Genomic DNA, 18374 nt, shown 5'->3' with positions numbered 1-18374 from the left:
GTAGGGCTTTATGTGTCTGGTAGGGTTGTGTGTGTGAGGTATGATTCTGTGTGTCTGGTAGGGTCGTGTGTGTGAGGTAGGGCTTTATGTGGCTGGTAGGGTTGTGTGTGTGAGGTAGGGTTCTGTGTGTCTGGCAGGGTCGTGTGTGTGAGGTTGGAGTCTGTGTGTCTGGTAGGGTCGTGTGTGTGAGGTAGGGCTTTATGTTTTGCTGGTAGGGTTGTGTATGAGAGGTAGGGTTCTGTGTGTCTGGCAGGGCCGTGTGTGTGAGATAGGGTTTTGTGTGTCTGGTAGGGTTGTGTGTGTGAGGTAGGGCTTTATGTGGCTGGTAGGGTTGTGTGTGTGAGGTAGGGTTCTGTGTGTCTGGCAGGGTCGTGTGTGTGAGGTAGGATTCTGTGTATCTGGTAGGGTCGTGTGTGTGAGGTAGGGCTTTATGTGGCTGGTAGGGTTGTGTGTGTGAGGTAGGGTTCTGTGTGTCTGGCAGGGTCGTGTGTGTGAGGTAGGGTTCTGTGTGTCTGGTAGGGTTTTGTTTGAGAGGTAAGATTATGTGTGTCTGGCAGGGTCGTGTGTATGAGGTAGGGTTCTGTGTGTATGGTAGGGTCGTGTGTGTTAGGTAGGGCTTTATGTGTCTGGTAGGGTCGTGTGTGTGAGGTAGGGCTCTATGTGTCTTGTAGGGTTGTGTGAGGGAGGTAGGGTTGTGTGTGAGAGGTAAGATTTGTGTGTGAGGTAGGGTCGTGTGTGTGAGGTAGGGTTCTGTGTGTGAGGTAGGGTCGTGTGTGGGAGGTAGGGCTTTATATGTCTGGTACGGTTTTGTGTGAGAGGTAATATTATGTGTGTCTTGCAGGGTCGTGTGTGTGAGGTAGGTTTCTGTGTGTCTGGTAGGGTCGTGTGTGTGAGGTAGGGCTTTATGTGTCGGTAGGGTTGTGTGTGTGAGGTAGGGTTCTGTGTGTCTGGTAGGGTCGTGTGTGGGAGGTAGGGCTTTATATGTCTGGTAGGGTTTTGTGTGACAGGTAATATTATGTGTGTCTTGCAGGGTCGTGTGTGTGAGGTAGGGTTATGTGTGTCTGGTAGGGTCGTGTGTGTGAGACAGGGCTTTATGTGTCGGTAGGGTTGTGTGTGTGAGGTAGGGTTCTGTGTGTCTGGTAGGGTCGTGTGTGTGAGGTAGGGCTTTATGTGTCGGTAGGGTCGTGTGTGTGAGGTAGGGTTCTGTGTGTCTGACAGGGTCGTGTGTGTGAGACAGGGCTTTATGTGTCGGTAGGGTTGTGTGTGTGAGGTAGGGTTCTGTGTGTCTGGTAGGGTCGTGTGTGTGAGGTAGGGCTTTATGTGTCGGTAGGGTCGTGTGTGTGAGGTAGGGTTTTGTGTGTCTGGTAGGGTCGTGTGTGTGAGGTAGGGCTTTATGTGTCTGGTAGGGTTTTGTGTGAGAGGTAAGATTATGTGTGTCTGGTAGGGTCGTGTGTGTGAGGTAAGATTATGTGTGTCTGGCAGGGTTGTGTGTGTGAGGTAGGGTTCTATGTGTCTGGTAGGGTTGTGTATGGGAGGTAGGGTTAACCACCTCGTCACAGCATGTGATACACAGTGATTGTATTCAGACGTGACATATACAAGTAACCAGGTCACATATTGCCATGGCATGGATACACACTGACTGACGGGTTAACAGTTTGATATGACAATTAGCCCAAGCTAGAAGTGGGGTGAAGCAAGATCTATGCTATTGTCATTATTACAGAAAGGTGAGGTGAGGTGAAATTGGGTTTAACGTCGCGTCCAAGATTATTGCACTGATATAGCGACGTGCATGTACGTGTATGTGTTTGTGTGGCTACTTGTACTAGTCCGGACTGATGCCGATTTATAGTGCTAACTCACTGAGATACCATGCCGCAGTTTAACGTGAATACCCCACTCAGACAAAGTATACTGACTCCGAGCCGACCAGTCCTTGTTTTAGACCCTTAATGCCGAGCACCAGACAGGGTAACAACAAGTACAATCTTTTAACGTCTGTTGGTATGACGCGGCCGGTGATCGAACCCCGGACCTTCCGCTCTCCGGGCGGACGCTCTACCACAAGACCACGGAGGCGGTCATTTCAGAAAGAAATATATGAAGTAAGCAATGCTTCTTATAGCATGTGTTTACATTGACAATAACTCGTAATCTGAAAACGCATGGCAATAAAAATATACCACTTACATACAAACAAGGCGTTGCCCTTGTCTACCTGGCGATCGTGAACTGACCATAGGGAAAGTAGACAAATTACTGGGATAAGTGATATCATGATCAAAATTACCGGAATAAGTGTTATCATTGTTTAAAATTACTGGGATAAGTGTTATCATGAACAAAATTACTGGGATAAGTGTTATCATGATCAAAATTACTGGGATAAGTGTTATCTTGATCAAAATTACTGGGATAAGTGTTATCGTGATCAAAATAACTGGGATAAGTTTTATCATGATCAAAATTACTGGGATAAATGTTATCGTGATCAAAATTACTGCAATAAGTGTTATCATGATCAAAATTACTGGGATAAGTGTTATCATGATTAAAATAACTGGGATAAGTGTTATCATGATCAAAATTACTGGGATAAGTGTTATCATGATAAAAATTACTGGGATAAGTGTTATCATGATCAGAATTACTGGGATAAGTGATATCATGATCAAAATTACTGGGATAAGTGTTATCATGATCAAAATTACTGGGATAAGTGTTATCATGATCAAAATAACGGTCTAACATACCGAACATCAGCGTCATATACATGTAGGGGCACAGCTGATGCCTTTTACAAGTGTAGGCAATGTTGGAGATGTTAGCGACTACGGTAGGGATATTAGTTCCAAATCTGTACTTCTAGACCTCTGCAGCGAGGCGAATTTGACTGAATAAAGTTCGACATTTTAAATTTTAATCTTGTATTATGTCTTTGTGAGGGACATCTTATAACCTTATGACAGTGTAATCTGACCGAACAGACCGGGTAAGAGACCTCTGATTCACTCCCTGATATCCCCCATAAAGTAGGACCCTGGTAATAACCTCTTGCATGACCTCTTGTGTGACCCCTGATACAACCCCTGATTTCGCCCCTAAAGTATGACCATGGAAATAACCTCTGGCATGACCTCTTGTGTGATCCCTGATACAACCCCTGATGTCGCCCCTTAAGTTTGACCCTGGAAATAACCTCTGGCATGACCTCTTGTGTGACCCCTGATACAACCCCTGAAATAACCCCTAAAGTCAAACCCTTGAAATAACCTCTGACATGACGTCTTGTGTGACCCCTGATACAACCCCTGCTATCACTCCTTAAGTACAACCCTTGAAATAACCTCTGCCATGACCTCTTATGTAACCCCTGATACAACCCCTGATATAGCCCATAAGCTATGACCCTGGAAATAACCTCTGGCATGACCTCTTGTGTGAGCCCTGATACAACCTCTGATATAGCCCCTAAAGTATGACCCTGCAAATAAGCTCTGGCATGACCTCTTGTGTGACCCCTGATACAACCCCTGCTATCACTCCTCAAGTTCAACCCTGGAAAAAACCTCCGGCATGACTTCTCGTGTGTCCCCTGATACAACCCCTGATATTGCTGCTAAAGTACAACCCTTGAATGACCTCTGGAATGACCTCTTGTGAAACCCCGTGGCCATTCTTGTCCTTTTCGTGGGAGTATGGCAGCTTTTCCGTTAAAAGAAACATGCACACGCACACGCACACGCACTCGCACACGCACACACGCACAAGCACACGCACACGCACACGAATAGAGAATAAACAACGTGTACGGTGCTGAACATCTTTTTATTTGAAAAATAACACACAACATAAAGACATTAAACAACACCAAATCAGAAAATATTTCGAGTAGAATTACTGACTTTAGGAAAACTGTTCTTCCTTTAACATGTTTCACGTATTGTTCTGATCTGAATATCAAATGATGTGCTGCACAATTTACTAAAAGTGTGTTTTTCGGTTCTGGTATACGCTTTCGTAAGTGGAATGGAAATGTAACGATACAAGATGTGTGGCAATATGTCAATCGATCCTCGATCACGTAAGCAAGTGAATGCCAATTATTTTCATGATTACAACAATATTAATTTAATGGAAAATCACAGAGACACCTAGACATCAATATCAAGACTACATTCAAAATGCAAACATTAGTAATAAGATTACATAGCTCAAATTACAACTGATTTATATAATTTAAAGTTAACGAGGACGTTCACATTAATGTCCCAACACCTTGAAGATGGTGATTCTTGTCTTGGTTGTGACTCTGATACGTTTCGGAAGAAATAGAGAAAGTGTTCGGAAAATACAACGAAACCTAGTTAATCCGGAATGAGCGTCCGCAAACTGGGGTTTCCAGACTAAGCGGGTTTAAGCGTAATAGTGTGATATGACTGCTAAGCCCAGCTAGAAATGAATTAAAGCATGAGCTAGTATCCAGAGAGCGGTGGTTTCAATAAGTCGTTAGCTGCACAAACACAACAAATACACTATTAAAAACAAACAAAACATGTAATGTAATACACAAGCATATACATACATATATAATTAAAAAAGTGTTTGCACGAACTTGCAAAAACAGAAGCAGCCCCCTCACATGTTCTAGAACTGCTCAGAAATCATTACCTACCATCACGTTTCCAGTGTCGTACCATTACATGTGAAATTTACGGTGAAATACATGCCTACTACAACCCCATACCTGCCTTGGTCTAGCATAATGAGGAATCCAAAGCCATTTCCAAAGCAATGACATCACTCAGACATCAAGGCTGATTGCGTCGTTTCAATAATCATATTTCAAAAATACGTGCCTAGTGCAAGACAACTTTACAACAGAAGGTCCTGTACCTAAAACTACTTTATAAAGAAGGTTTTACGCACTTCAGGTTGAATGGTATCACTTTGTGTTGGCAAATACACGTCATATTCAGAGCGACCTTAAAACACGCCTTCAAAAACAGTAATAAGAAAGTTACACCCCTGCCGACTAGGGACAAGAAACGTCTCATGCAATACAATTTTAAACAGAAAGTCCCGTGTTTGTAAGAACATTAATAAGAATGTATGCACTTCATGTCTAATAAAAATAGGTCCAGTTTTGGAAAACATATGCCTCATGCAAAACGACTTTTTTAAAGTTCCATGCCCCTAGCTACCTCATTAAGAAAGTTATTTGACATTGAATATCAGTGGGGCGTTTCAAAAACGTTCCAAATGGCTATCCAGCAAATATACAAAATATGGTAACCGCAATGTAACATTGGAGAAAAGCATATGCTTATCACTATAAGTAGTTCACAGTGACCTACTTCTGATATCCTAATATTGTCATCACTTATAGTATTAACAACAATATTGCCACTTGAGTGTGATCTTGAACCTTAACATCAGTGGTCTATGTGTCAAAACATTTAGAAAATGTTGAAAAATTATATAGAAAATATGCATTATGAAATACATCCCAATGCCAACTAGTTTCAAAAAGTGAGGCGACGGTGGTCAATTTCAAGCAAACCCTCAAAGCATCCCAATTTGTGCGCCTGTGTGACAGTGTGACGTGTGAAGTTCATTGAGTGTTGACGTCTGTTCACGTGGGCGTTGTTCTCACAAACCACAAACTGGGATTGTGGGATCCCAGCCAACTCGTCCAGAAAATGCGTGTAAAAGTGGCTGAAGTGTATGGGTTGACATTGACGTCTATCCAGGTCATAACACTGATGTTCTTTTGGGTTGATATCTGGGGATTTGGAAGGTCATTGGAGATTTGTAAAGTTTTCGTTCTGTAGAAAGTCAACTGTTGCACGTTGAGTATGCGGCCTGGCATTATCTTGCTGGAACATTTCCCACCGACAGTCAATAATGGGAACCATGTAATGTCTCACAATTTCACCCCGAAGCGAATAACCGTTAAATTCCCCTGTAAGTACACAGGGTTTGATCTCTGCGTGTAGGATATGACCTCGGACACGTCATTTGATGTTGTTTGTTTTGTTTGTTGTTTAAAGCCGCACTCAGCCAAATTCCAGCTATATGACGGCAGTCTGTAAATATACGAGTCTGGACCAGACAATGCAGTGTTTGACATCATGAGCATCGATCCACGCAATTGGGATACGATGACATGCATCAACCATTTGAACGTCGATCTCCCATCACAACGCTGAAGCAAAACACGTGGTTCATCACCAAACCAAACGTTTCGCCAGTATTGCAGATTCCCGATTTGAATGTTGATCCAATGAACAAGCAGTGGTTAATATATGAGTAAGTGAGTGAGTTAATATTTAACGTCACATCGGCAATACTTCAGCCATATCTACAAATGTTTGAATGCATTGCTGTTTTAGACAGATATTGTACACGTCTTTCTCCATGACATGTCCATGCATATTTACACGACCTCACGTAAATGCGCATTACAGATATAAATGGTGGGGTTTGACACGCTGAATCTTTCCATAAACAAAAGTAAGTGTTTTGTGGTATGTCACTTCATCCTGACCACCATGACGCAAACGTCATCTAGAACAATCGACAATAGAAACTGATTTACGCAACAATATTCAAAGGCAACGGGATTATATAATGCATTGATAACTGATAATTATGATCAAGAATTACAACACTACTACTACTCCTACTACTTCTACTACTACTACCACTACTACTACTGATAATAATAATAATAATAAGAAGAAGATGGAGAAGACGAAGAAGAAGACAAAGAAGAAGAAGACAAAGAAGAAGAAGAAGAAGAAAGGATGTGGGACATAATCTCAGTGTCAGTGTTGATTTTGTTGATGGTTCTGTACTGCTGGACCGTACAGGAATGAGTGTCAACCTTGTAAAGTGCTATATCAATTCTGCCCTGACTCAGTTTTTTTAAGAGGAGGCTATCTGAACGACCACTGCATTGAATTTATGTGCAGTGTGTTGAGAAGATTAGCAGAGTCCTTCGCTTGGAAATGCCACACTTTCATCGCAAGTTCCAAGTTGTCCGACTCCCCATTGTTCTCGGTGCCTTAGGTTTGGTACCTCCTAATCTGTTGAGTGACATTGAGAGAGTACCCGGGCTTGCTACCAGGAATATAGCCCTTCCGACACTCTGGGTAATGCAGAAGGCTACAGTGTTGGGGAGTCTTCACATTCTCCGAAAAGTTCTCAGTGGGTTCGACTAGGCAGCGCTTCCTGGGAGAAGTTCCATTCGTTGCCTGGGCTGCGTGTAGACGGGACAAGGGATCTGAGCTGATGATGAGCCTAACCAGCCTGACTGTGCCATGATCACCCAAACCCCATTTTCTGCATTTTTTATTTTAATCTGTTAATAATAATAATGATAATAACTTTAATAATAATAACAATTACTTGGAAGGTATTGACCATCTCGTGGAAGGTCAGGCCTATACGTACTTGGAAATGCAGGTTTGGGACTAATTCCAGAATGCCCATATACAGAACAGACATCGGGCAGAGTACAAATGCAGACTTAAAGAAAATAGACTGCACGCAGTGGTTGACTTTAGATAAATAAAACGCTGCATGCCTACAGTGTTACACTGTAGGCCAACATCAAAATGCATGATGTGTTGGCCGAGGTTCGTTGTGACAGATGAAGTGAGGTGAGGTGAAATGCAGTTTAACGGTGTGTGTGTGTGTGTGTGTGTGTCTGCGTGCGTGCGTGCGTGCGTGCGGGCGTGCGGGCGTGTGTGTGTGTGTGTGTGCGTGGCTACTTGTACCAGTACGGACTAACGCCGATTTTATGGTGCTAGCCCACTAAGGTACCGGTAATCGAACCCACAACCCTCCGCTCTCCACGCAGAGGCTGTATCCGCTAGACCACGAAAGCGGTCTTGGTGACAAATGAAGATGTGTGGGTCGAGGCTGCTGGTGACAGAGTTGAAGATGTGTGGGCCGAGGCTGTTGGTGACAGAGTTGATGATGTGTGGGCAGAGGCTGTTGGTGACAGAGTTGACGATGTGTGGGCCGAGGCTGTTGGTGACAGAGTTGATGATGTGTGGGCCGAGGCTGTTGGTGACAGAGTTGACGATGTGTAGACCGAGGCTGTTGGTGACAGAGTTGAAGATGTGTGGGCCGAGGCTGTTGGTGACAGAGTTGATGATGTGTGGGCCGAGGCTGTTGGTGACAGAGTTGAAGATGTGTAGACCGAGGCTGTTGGTGACAGAGTTGAAGATGTTTGGGCCAAAGCTGTTTGTGACAGAATTGACGATGTTTCGGCCGAGGCTGTTGGTGACAGAGTTGACGACGTTTGGGCCGAGGCTGTTGGTGATAGCTGAAGATGTTTGGGCAGAGGCGATTTTTAACAATGATGGTATTGTATTGAAATGAATTTACATATGACCATGCACACGGACGCGTTGTACTTGAAGACTGCTGTGTTGGTCCATTGTGATTCTGACTGCGTCTGTAGGAATTGTCAGCATCTGTGAGAAAAACACCGTGGTGTAACAAGACTGGTGAATTGTGACAGATGTTAACTTAACTAATCATGGTTGACTAGGATCTGTGGTTATGTTACATATCGATGTCCTGTGATGAAAACGTCCCCAGCACGGTCCGTAGGGATCACACATGAATGTGTGACAGGGCGATGTACAGTTATGTAAACGTCCCCAGCACTGTCCGTAGGGATCACACATAAATGTGTTACAGGGCGATGTACAGTTATGTAAACGTTCCCAGCAGTGTCCCTAGGAATCACACATGGCTGTGTTACAGGGCGATGTACAGTTATTTATACGTCCCCACCACGGTCCCTAAGGATCACACATGGATGTGTTACAGGGCGATGTACAATTATGTAAACGTCCCCAGCATGGTCCAAAGGGATCACACATGAATGTGTTACACGGCGATGTACAGCTATGTACGTCCCAAGTACAGTCCCTAGGGATCACACATGGATGTGTTACAGGGCGATGTACATTGATTTAAACGTTCCCAGCAGAGTCCCTAGGGATCACACATGACCATGTTACCGGGCGATGTACAGTTATTTAAACATCCCAAGTACAGTCCCTAGGGATCACAAATGAATTTGTTACAGGGCGATGTACAGTTATGTATGCGTCCCCAGCACGGTCCGTAGGGATCACACATGAATGTGTTATAGGGCGATATACAGTTTTGTAAACTTCCCCAGCACGGTCCCTTGGGATCACACATGAATGTGGTACAGGGCGATGTACAGTTATGTAAACGTCCCCAGTACGGTCCCTAGGGATCACACATGGCTGTGTTACAGGGCAATGTACAATTATGTATACGTCCCCAGCACGGCTCCTAGGGATCAGACATGAATGTGTTACAGGGCGATGTACGTCATGCAAACGTCCCCAGCATGGTGTCTAGGTCCCCAGAAACGGTCCCTAAGGATCACACATGAATGTGTTACAGGGCGATGTACAGTCATGTAAACGTAGCCAGCATGGTGTCTAGGGATCACATATGGATGTGTTACAGGGCGATGTACAGTGATTTAAACGTTCCAAGCAGTGTCCCTAGGGATCACACGTGACCATGTTACAGGGCGATGTACAGTGATGTAAACATCCCCAGTACAGTCCCTAGGCATCACACATGAATGTGTTACAGGGCGATGTACAGTTATGTATCCGTCCCCAGCACTGTCCGTAGGGATCACACATGCATGTGTTATAGGGCGATGTACAGTTATGTAAACGTCCCCAGCAAGGTCCCTTGGGATCACACATGAATGTGGTACAGGGCGATGTACAGTTATGTAAACGTACCCAGCACTGTCCGTAGGGATCACACATGGCTGTGTTACAGGGCGATGTACAGTTATTTAAACGTCACCAGCATGGTCCCTAGGGATCACACATGGCTGTGTTACGAGGCGATGTACATTGATGTAAACGTCCCCAGCACGGTCCCTAGGGATCACACATGGCTGTGTTACAGGGCGATGTACAGTTATTTAAACGTCCCCAGCACGGTCCATAGGGATCACACATGGCTGTGTAACAGTGCGATGTACAGTAATGTAAACGTTCCCAGCACGGTCCATAGGGATCACACATGGCTGTGTTACAGGGCGATGTACAGTAATGTAAACGTTCCCAGCACGATCCATGGGGATCACACATGGCTGTGTTACAGGGCGATGTACAGTAATGTAAACGTTCCCAGCACGGTCCATAGGGATCACACATGGCTATGTTACATGACAATGTACAGTGATGTAAACATCCCCAGTACAGTCCCTAGTGATCACACATGGCTATGTTACAGGGCGATGTACAGTGATGTAAACGTCCCCAGCACGGTCCGTAGGGATCACACATGAATGTGTTACAGGGCGATGTACAGTTATGTAAACGTCCCCAGGATGGTGTCTAGGGATCACACATGGCTGTGTTACAGGGCGATGTACAATTATGTAAACGTCCCCAGCATGGTCCATAGGGATTACACATGGCTGTGTTACAGGGCGATGTACAGTGATTTAAACGTTCCCAGCAGTGTTCCTAGGGATCAGACATGACCATGTTACAGGGCGATGTACAGTTATGTAAACATCCCCAGTACAGTCCCTAGGGATCACACATAAATTTGTCACAGGGCGATGTACAGTTATGTATGCGTCCCCAGCACGGTCCGTAGGGATCACACATGAATGTGTTACAGGGCGATGTACAGTTAAGTAAACGTCCTCAGCACGGTTCCTAGGGATCACACATGAATGAGTTACAGGGCGATGTACAATTATGTAAACGTCCCCATCACGGTCACTAGGGATCAGACATGAATGAGTTACAGGGCGATGTACAGTTAAGTAAACGTCCCCAGCACGGTCCCTAGGGATCCCACATGAATGTGTGACAGGGCGATGTACAGTTATGTAAACGTCCCCAGCAAGGTTCCTAGGGATCACACATGGATATGTTACGGGGCGATGTGAGTTAAGTAAACGTCCTCAGCACGGTTCCTAGGGATCACACATGGCTGTGTTACAGTGCGATGTACAGCTAAGTAAACGTCCCCAGCACGGTTCCTAGGGATCACACATGGATATGTTACAGGGCGATGTACAGTTATGTAAACGTCCCCAGCACGGTTCCTAAGGATCACAAATGGCAGTGTTACAGGGCGATGTACAGTTATGTTAACGTCCCCAGCACAGTGTTTAGGGATCACAGGTAGATGTCACAGTTCTCGAGAAATGTATGTGTGTTGCGATGGGCTTACTTCAACAAATGACCGATATGCAGATTATTATTTTCTATAAAATCGGACTTGTGGTTGAATGTATAGACAATAGTCTATTCAATGTTTAAACTATCGATGTTAAAACTAGCAACTTCATACAACAGGAAAATGACTTTACTTTTTGTCAAGTCATACTCGCGAAAATACCCATATCCCCAAAAGGGGTGGACGTTATTCTTCTAATTCAGACCGATCAATTCAAAATGTGTTAAAACTGGCATCAATTCAACATGTACAATAAGAAACTAACTTTACAGTGTGGAATAAAGAATCCCAAAATGGATGCCTCGTCGTTCCTCGTCCATGTCACCATCCAGTTCCTGTTGGAGTCCCGAAACCAGATGTCCTTCGTGAAGGTAGAGATGTCGGGCCAGATTTCAACCATAGCAAAGTAGAGGAAAGTATCTATCCCAAGCTGTTGAAGAGAAAACAGTTAAATTTACTGAATGCGTCATCTTAGACAAAACACCTCCAAATCTGTTTTTCCTACTAAACTCTTTCTCCGCCGAAGGCCAAAATACATCGTAGATACATTAAATATGTAATAATCTCGAACGATTTCGTAACACAGAAGTAATAAGTGACGTTGCATGGATTAAGTCTAATATTTACAATAGGCTGAATGGTCAACTTTAGGCATCAGTAAGCTTTAATCCGAGATTGTTTGGTTGTTTTTACTCAAAACATAATTAACACCATAATACTAAAATGTTTTCAATAAGAGACATTAGAACTATCTACCACACATACTGTGTAAACACTTTTCAAAGCGACCCTTGCAGCTTGTACACACCACCCTCGTGTTATGAAGCGATAGACATGACGTCACAGGACGTTATAAATGAGCTCTAACTAAATATCAAACTTTGTTAATGTAACTGAACTTAACACACCCTCTCTTAGACGTTCTTCGTCGGATTTCCCATTTGAAAAAGTAATGTCACATTTGCTATAAATAATCTGGATCTCGAACACTTTGTTCCGCAACATTTGTTCTGTAAAATCGGTATTTTAAATTTAATACCGGTCGGGTTTCAGGTAACTGCTTTCAAAGAAATAGTTTCATCTGCATTGACGCGATCATTAGCAAAAGCAAAGTCCTGCGTAGATAGGATACCGCTGGCGGACCAGTCAGAATGCAGAATAATAAATGTCATAACAGAATAATTTGAATTGCATTTTTCTAATTGCATTTTTATGAGTATATTCTGCATCTGTTCGAATCACGTGGAGCACTACACAGTAACTCTGATTGAACCTATGTTCATATCCTAAAGTTATCAAACCATGCTCTGTAAACAATGGTGTTTGTTGTGGGTAATTCAACACTTGCATCACAAATTTATGAATTTTGTTTGGGAAAAATGTTTTCTGGCAGGGAAAGTGTCGGGAACTAAATTCCATGTACTGAACCTAGACTATCTTGTGGACAAAGTGATTGACTTACAGTGGACTCACAGACTGAGTCACCGACTTCACTGTGAACAATAGAAAAAGCCAGTTGCACTTGGAGCCTCTTTTGCTTTACTGGCAATGACAGACGGGCATGATTCTTCATGCCACAGGCAATTACATCCCAGTGGTCAATATACCCCTGCTGCCCGGACGGGTGTTATTTAATAAGTGTATTAGATTTACATGTGTCGGCGATTCCCACAATTTCCGTAGTTAGTGTAATTACTTTCCTGAAGCGTATTTTCCTTTAAATGACAAACATGCATAACGGGTCAAGCTGTCATGTAGATTGTTTATATAATAGATTTGAGTGCTACATTTTTTTTGTGTAGACACTGCACCAACTAAGATACACTGTAAGTGATCTTTTTGATGAAGTAATGCTAACGATAATATTCACCTCAATCCACGGAGCTGCATCATCCGACCTTGGCTTCCAGACAGAACCTCCAATGACATTGCTTAATAGATATCTGGAATATTACAAGTCATACAGTGACCCTTTCCATATCAATAATGTGAAAATAAACATTGGATTTTATTTATGAATGGATGAGAAAATACATATATATCACCACCACTATTCCAACAGTAAATCACCTTTAAAATAGGTAGTTCACCTGGATACATTAGTCGCTGTGTACCTGTACTTCGTGTATCTGATTCTGTATTTGTGTGGTGCTTGACACATCAGTTCTATTTCTATTAGTATTAGTCAGAGATGAGTTGATATTGACAATCAAGCGAGGTGCAATAAAATATTCTCATTTCAATTGGATTTCAATCTTATGGTTATTATGTTACTTATGAAATGTATTTATCTTGTGTAAAATAGTAATGCTTATATCACATCGCTTTAAGTCAGTTACAGTGCTCAAGTCACACCCTTATCACTGAATTTGGTTGACGAACGAAATTCTTCGTCGTGAACACTTTGTCCTTTTTGCATTGCCCTGTGACGGAACTTGGTACTCAATCCAGATGTCGATTTGGAATATTTTAAGCATATCAACAATCCCAAAGCAATAAAGTAAGTACTTGAAAAAAACCCAGAAAGCTTTGATCTAATTGATATTTGGAGAGAAAAAAATATAGATGCAAAAAAATACACATGGTGGAAGAAAAAGCCAGAACAACGAGCTGGACTTCTTTTTGGTCTCACAAGACATTGCAAATATAACTATTGATCTACAATTGCACCAGGATACAAATCCGATCACTTTGCAATAACATTGACTTTTTAAAATACACTTAGCAAAGGAAAAGTTAGGGACTACTAGAAGTTAAACACTTCTGTACTGTTTAACAATGAATATATCCAAATAGTGAAAGATACACTAGAAGAAACAAAGCTAGAATATTCAAACAGTAAATGTTCCAAAGATGAACCATAAAAACTTAACACCAAAACTTAAAATAAAAAATCAGTGATGATCTTTTTTTGGAAACATTTTGGATGAAAGTGAGAGGCAAATCAATATCTTTTTCCACTTATTTGAGGAAAACCAAAAATGAAGAAAGTAAAAACTTAAAAGAAAACATAAAGCAAATAGAAGAGGAAATAAGGGCAAATATTCAGAATATAAGTGAATCAAAGCTGTCAGACTTGTCTAAATATTAAGTACTTTTTGAAAAATTAAAAGAAGAATAAAGGGGAATTCAAATAAGAAACAGAATCCAGTGGTACGAGGAAGGAGAGAAACCATCAAAATATTTTTGTCATCTTGAAAACAGGAACTATACCAGTAAACTAATTAACAGTATTATAACTAAAAAAGGGGATTCAATAAGCCATGGACAATCCATCTTAACTGGACAGAGACCTTTTTTATGAGAAACTATACTCTTCAAGTGAAGAAATAACTAAGGAGTCCAAATATTTATTACACAAACTAAACACAACAAAACTTATTAAATCACAGTTTGATTATTTAGAAGACCTGATTAACATGAATGAAATAACAAAGGCCGTAAAATCTATGAAAAATCACAAAAGCCCAGGTATTGATGGATTCCCTGTAGAAGTTTTCATTTCTTCTGGAAGGATCTTAGAATATGGGTATACAGAGTATAAGTGAATTTATTGATGAACTAAACAACATATTGTACAGATTCATCTGGAATGACAAAAGGGACAAAATAAAACTAACAACAGTGACGAAGGCGGACTGAGAATTATAGAGGTAAGGTATTTTATAATTTCTCTAAAACTGTCAGTTCTAAAAAACATCTTCAAAACAAAAACTGTACTAACCCTAGCATCTCTCCACTGAAAAACGTTTTCCTACTTGGGGTCAATATTAAAAGACCGCCTCCGTGGTCTAATGGTAGAGCGTCCGTCCGGAGAGCGGAAAGTCCGGGGTTCGATCCCCGACCGCGTCATACCAAAAGACGTTAAAAGATGGTACTTGTTGTTACTCTGTCTGGCGCTCGGCATTAAGGAGCCAAAACAAGGACTAGTCGGCTCGGAGTCAGTATACTGTGTCTGAGTGGGGTATTCATGTTAAACTGCAGCATTGTATCTCAGTGAGCTAGCATTATAAATCGGCGTCAGTCCGGACTAGTACAAGCAGCCACATACACGCACATACACGTGCATGCACGTCGCTATATAAGTGCAATAATCTTGGACGCGACGTTAAACCCTATTTCACCTCACCTCACAAATATTAAAAAATGTATGCACTTAACTAACCCTTCCTGGAGAGATGTTTTTGCTGCTTGGGAAACATTGTATAGAAGACACAAAACTAACTCCACAAACATTGAAGAAGTACTATCAGAACCTCTTTGGTGTAACCATCAGTTTAAAAAAATTGATTTCATTATAAGAAATTGTTTTTAAAGGGAATTTACACTATTAAAGATATCTGTAATGAAGGTGATATAATGCCCTTCAATGAACTTAAGACAAAATACCAAATTAAAGGCACAGATATTGACAATTACCAGGTTCTATAAAACATACTAAAATCCTGGAAAGATACTATTAGAAATAATCACATTATTTTATATAATCAACATTTAAATGCAACTTTGATAGATTTACTTGTAGCGCTCCAGATATTTTTATGATAAACTATAACTACAGCCATTCTCCCAACAGTATCACAGTGAAAAAAAGGATACCATTCTTAACATAAATATATCGTGGAAGGATGTTTTTATCAGATACAGAAACTGTACAAAACATGTAAAATTACTTGTCTTTCAATATACATTTATTCATCGCATCATAAATTCAAAGAAAGAATTGTTTAAAATGAAAATTCTCGATGATGATCTGTGCTCATTTTGTGAAACTGATACTAAATCCTTACTTCATGCATATTGGGATCGTCAGCATGTTAAAGAGTTTTGGGCCAAAGTTGAATGTTTTCTGAATGCAAAATGTTTAAAACAATTTACATTTTAAAAACTCTGTTTTACTTGGGTACAACTCTAACATTATGTTTAAATACATCGTACTGGCATACAAAAATATATACATGTATCAAGTATTAAGAAAAACAAATTGTCACTTGAAAACTTTCTGAAGACTTTAATCAATATATTTCGGATTGACAAATCAATTGCACACAAAAACAATACAATAAGACAGTTTGACAGAAAATTGAAAAATTTGGCAAATGAATTGTCCAGTTAATATGTCTCTATTTTGAACATGAACAATTTCCACTAGTGTGCTGTAAGGATTTAGCTTCACACTTAGTTAATAAGCATGGCAAATAGAGCCTGCTTGTTTCACCATTTGTGAACATTGTTGTACACCTGTAGCCAACTAAAATTTACTGTCTGCTATATAGGTATGTAACCTACACTTAATAAGTACACCACGTGACGTGCTATATACTGAAATGACATCGACTTACATATCGTATGTAATGTTCGCTCCAAAGTAAAACAATTCTATATTTCTGTAAGTAGTACATAATTTACCTTAGATACCGTGGAAATTCTCTTCGAGGGCTACTCTCAGAATTTCACTAAAAGCTACAAGCTTTCTAAATCATTGACTACACATCTCCCTGTGTGTAAGTCATGAACTGCTAAATACATGTGAACATGCATTTGATAAACAGTGATCTAAAGATGTTATGAACTTAATGTCATTAAATGAATGTTATGAAATGTTAACAATTGAACGTTTTGAAGTGATCACTGCTAATACAAGTCAATGCTGTAATTAAAAAAAAGAATGTTACAATTCTCAACGTGACAGGATATCACGTGACAATAGCCCCACGTGACTGGGCTGCACGTGACAATAGCTCCAATGTCACCATGCCACTGCAACGTCGTCTCTAGTGACAATATCCAACGTTACTGTGCCACTTGCGACAATAGATCCACGTCACTCTGCCACACACGACAATATCACCACTTCACTGTACCACCCTCGACAATACCCTACCCCTACCCTTGACCATATGGGTACAATGTGTGAAGTACATTTCTGGTGTCCCCCGCCATGATATTGCTGGAATATTGCTAAAAGCGGCGTAAAACCGCACTCACTATAATTGACATTGCTCACTCATCTGTGATAAAACTGTTCTACCGGGCAGAAATCGCATGCGCTGGTACTCATTTTCATCCTCAAGAGTTGACTTTGTCGATTGTATGTGATTACGTGATTACACATCAACGTGTTGGAACCCTGATCGGAATATTTGAAATAATGACACCAAGTCATAAATTCGATATGCTGTTCTAATTCTAATCTAGTAGGGATGACAAAAACCTACCCATTGTCTTGTGAAGAAGCGTTGATCGCCTCTGTCACCCACTTGTAAATCAGACCTATGAAAGAAACAGGAGCGAAGTTACTACAAATTACAAATAGAGGATAAAGACACATGTGTACTCACTCACACGCAAAAGAAACGCAAGTGGTTTTAAGCAAATGGGTAACAAACAGGGAACCACAAATTGATACGAGTTTTAGCATGTGGTGAACCTGATGGTGTTATCAATATTTTTGGTTGCATTTTGGAAGCCCCGAGTAAAAACGCAAAATTAAAAAAAGAATCGCCAAAACGCACCATTTCAATGAATATGTGGGTATCAGGCACCCATTTCTCGCGAAATCGAAAATGCACGAACAGTGACGAACTGTAGTGGGTATAAAACTGTGGCCGATTCTTGGACCTACCACTCCTTGGTCAACAATGCCTCGCCCAACTCAAATTCAGAGAAACCAGTCTATCGGACGTTTGGAAGCTGGAGAGTCTGTCCAAGATGTTGCCCGTCATTTCAACGTTAACATAACCACAATTTACCGTCTCCTGCATCGATACAATGCTACACAGACCACAGATGACCTTCCTCGGAGCGGTCGTCTTAGGGTCACCACACCTCGACAAGATCGGCAGATTACCAGCGACATCCGTTCCTAACTGCAAGTGAAAGTGCTCGACAGACCATAGGAACACATAATCGACACATTAGCCGGGACACTGTGATCCGACGTCTCCGTTCCAACAACCTCAGATGTCGCCGACGGCATCGACAACCACGGCATCGACAATCACGACTTCAGTGGGCACAGGGTCATCACAATTGGCGTCATCGTGAGTGGAGGCGTGTCATCTTCTCTGATGAAAGTCGCTTTTGTG

General features: G+C 41.6%; 1 protein-coding gene across 1 annotated transcript in view; it reads right to left on the bottom strand.

The window, feature by feature from the left end:
- The window catches only part of LOC125378736, a 44194-nt gene that overhangs the window by 13405 nt on the left and 12415 nt on the right, over window positions 1–18374 (bottom strand). The window contains exons 2-4 of the mRNA XM_048394691.1: window positions 17505–17559; window positions 12749–12779; window positions 11612–11716 (exon numbers count right to left, since the gene is read on the bottom strand). Of these exons, the coding sequence (XP_048250648.1) occupies window positions 11612–11716; window positions 12749–12779; window positions 17505–17559 (191 nt within the window). The remainder of the gene's footprint in view (window positions 1–11611; window positions 11717–12748; window positions 12780–17504; window positions 17560–18374) is intronic.

The sequence above is a fragment of the Haliotis rufescens genome, unplaced genomic scaffold (assembly GCF_023055435.1).
Source record: "Haliotis rufescens isolate VD_foot unplaced genomic scaffold, xgHalRufe1.0.p SCAF_13, whole genome shotgun sequence".
Taxonomy (NCBI): domain Eukaryota; kingdom Metazoa; phylum Mollusca; class Gastropoda; order Lepetellida; family Haliotidae; genus Haliotis; species Haliotis rufescens.
The sequence above is the reverse complement of the archived record's forward strand: the minus strand, read 5'-3'. Positions and strand labels throughout refer to the sequence as shown.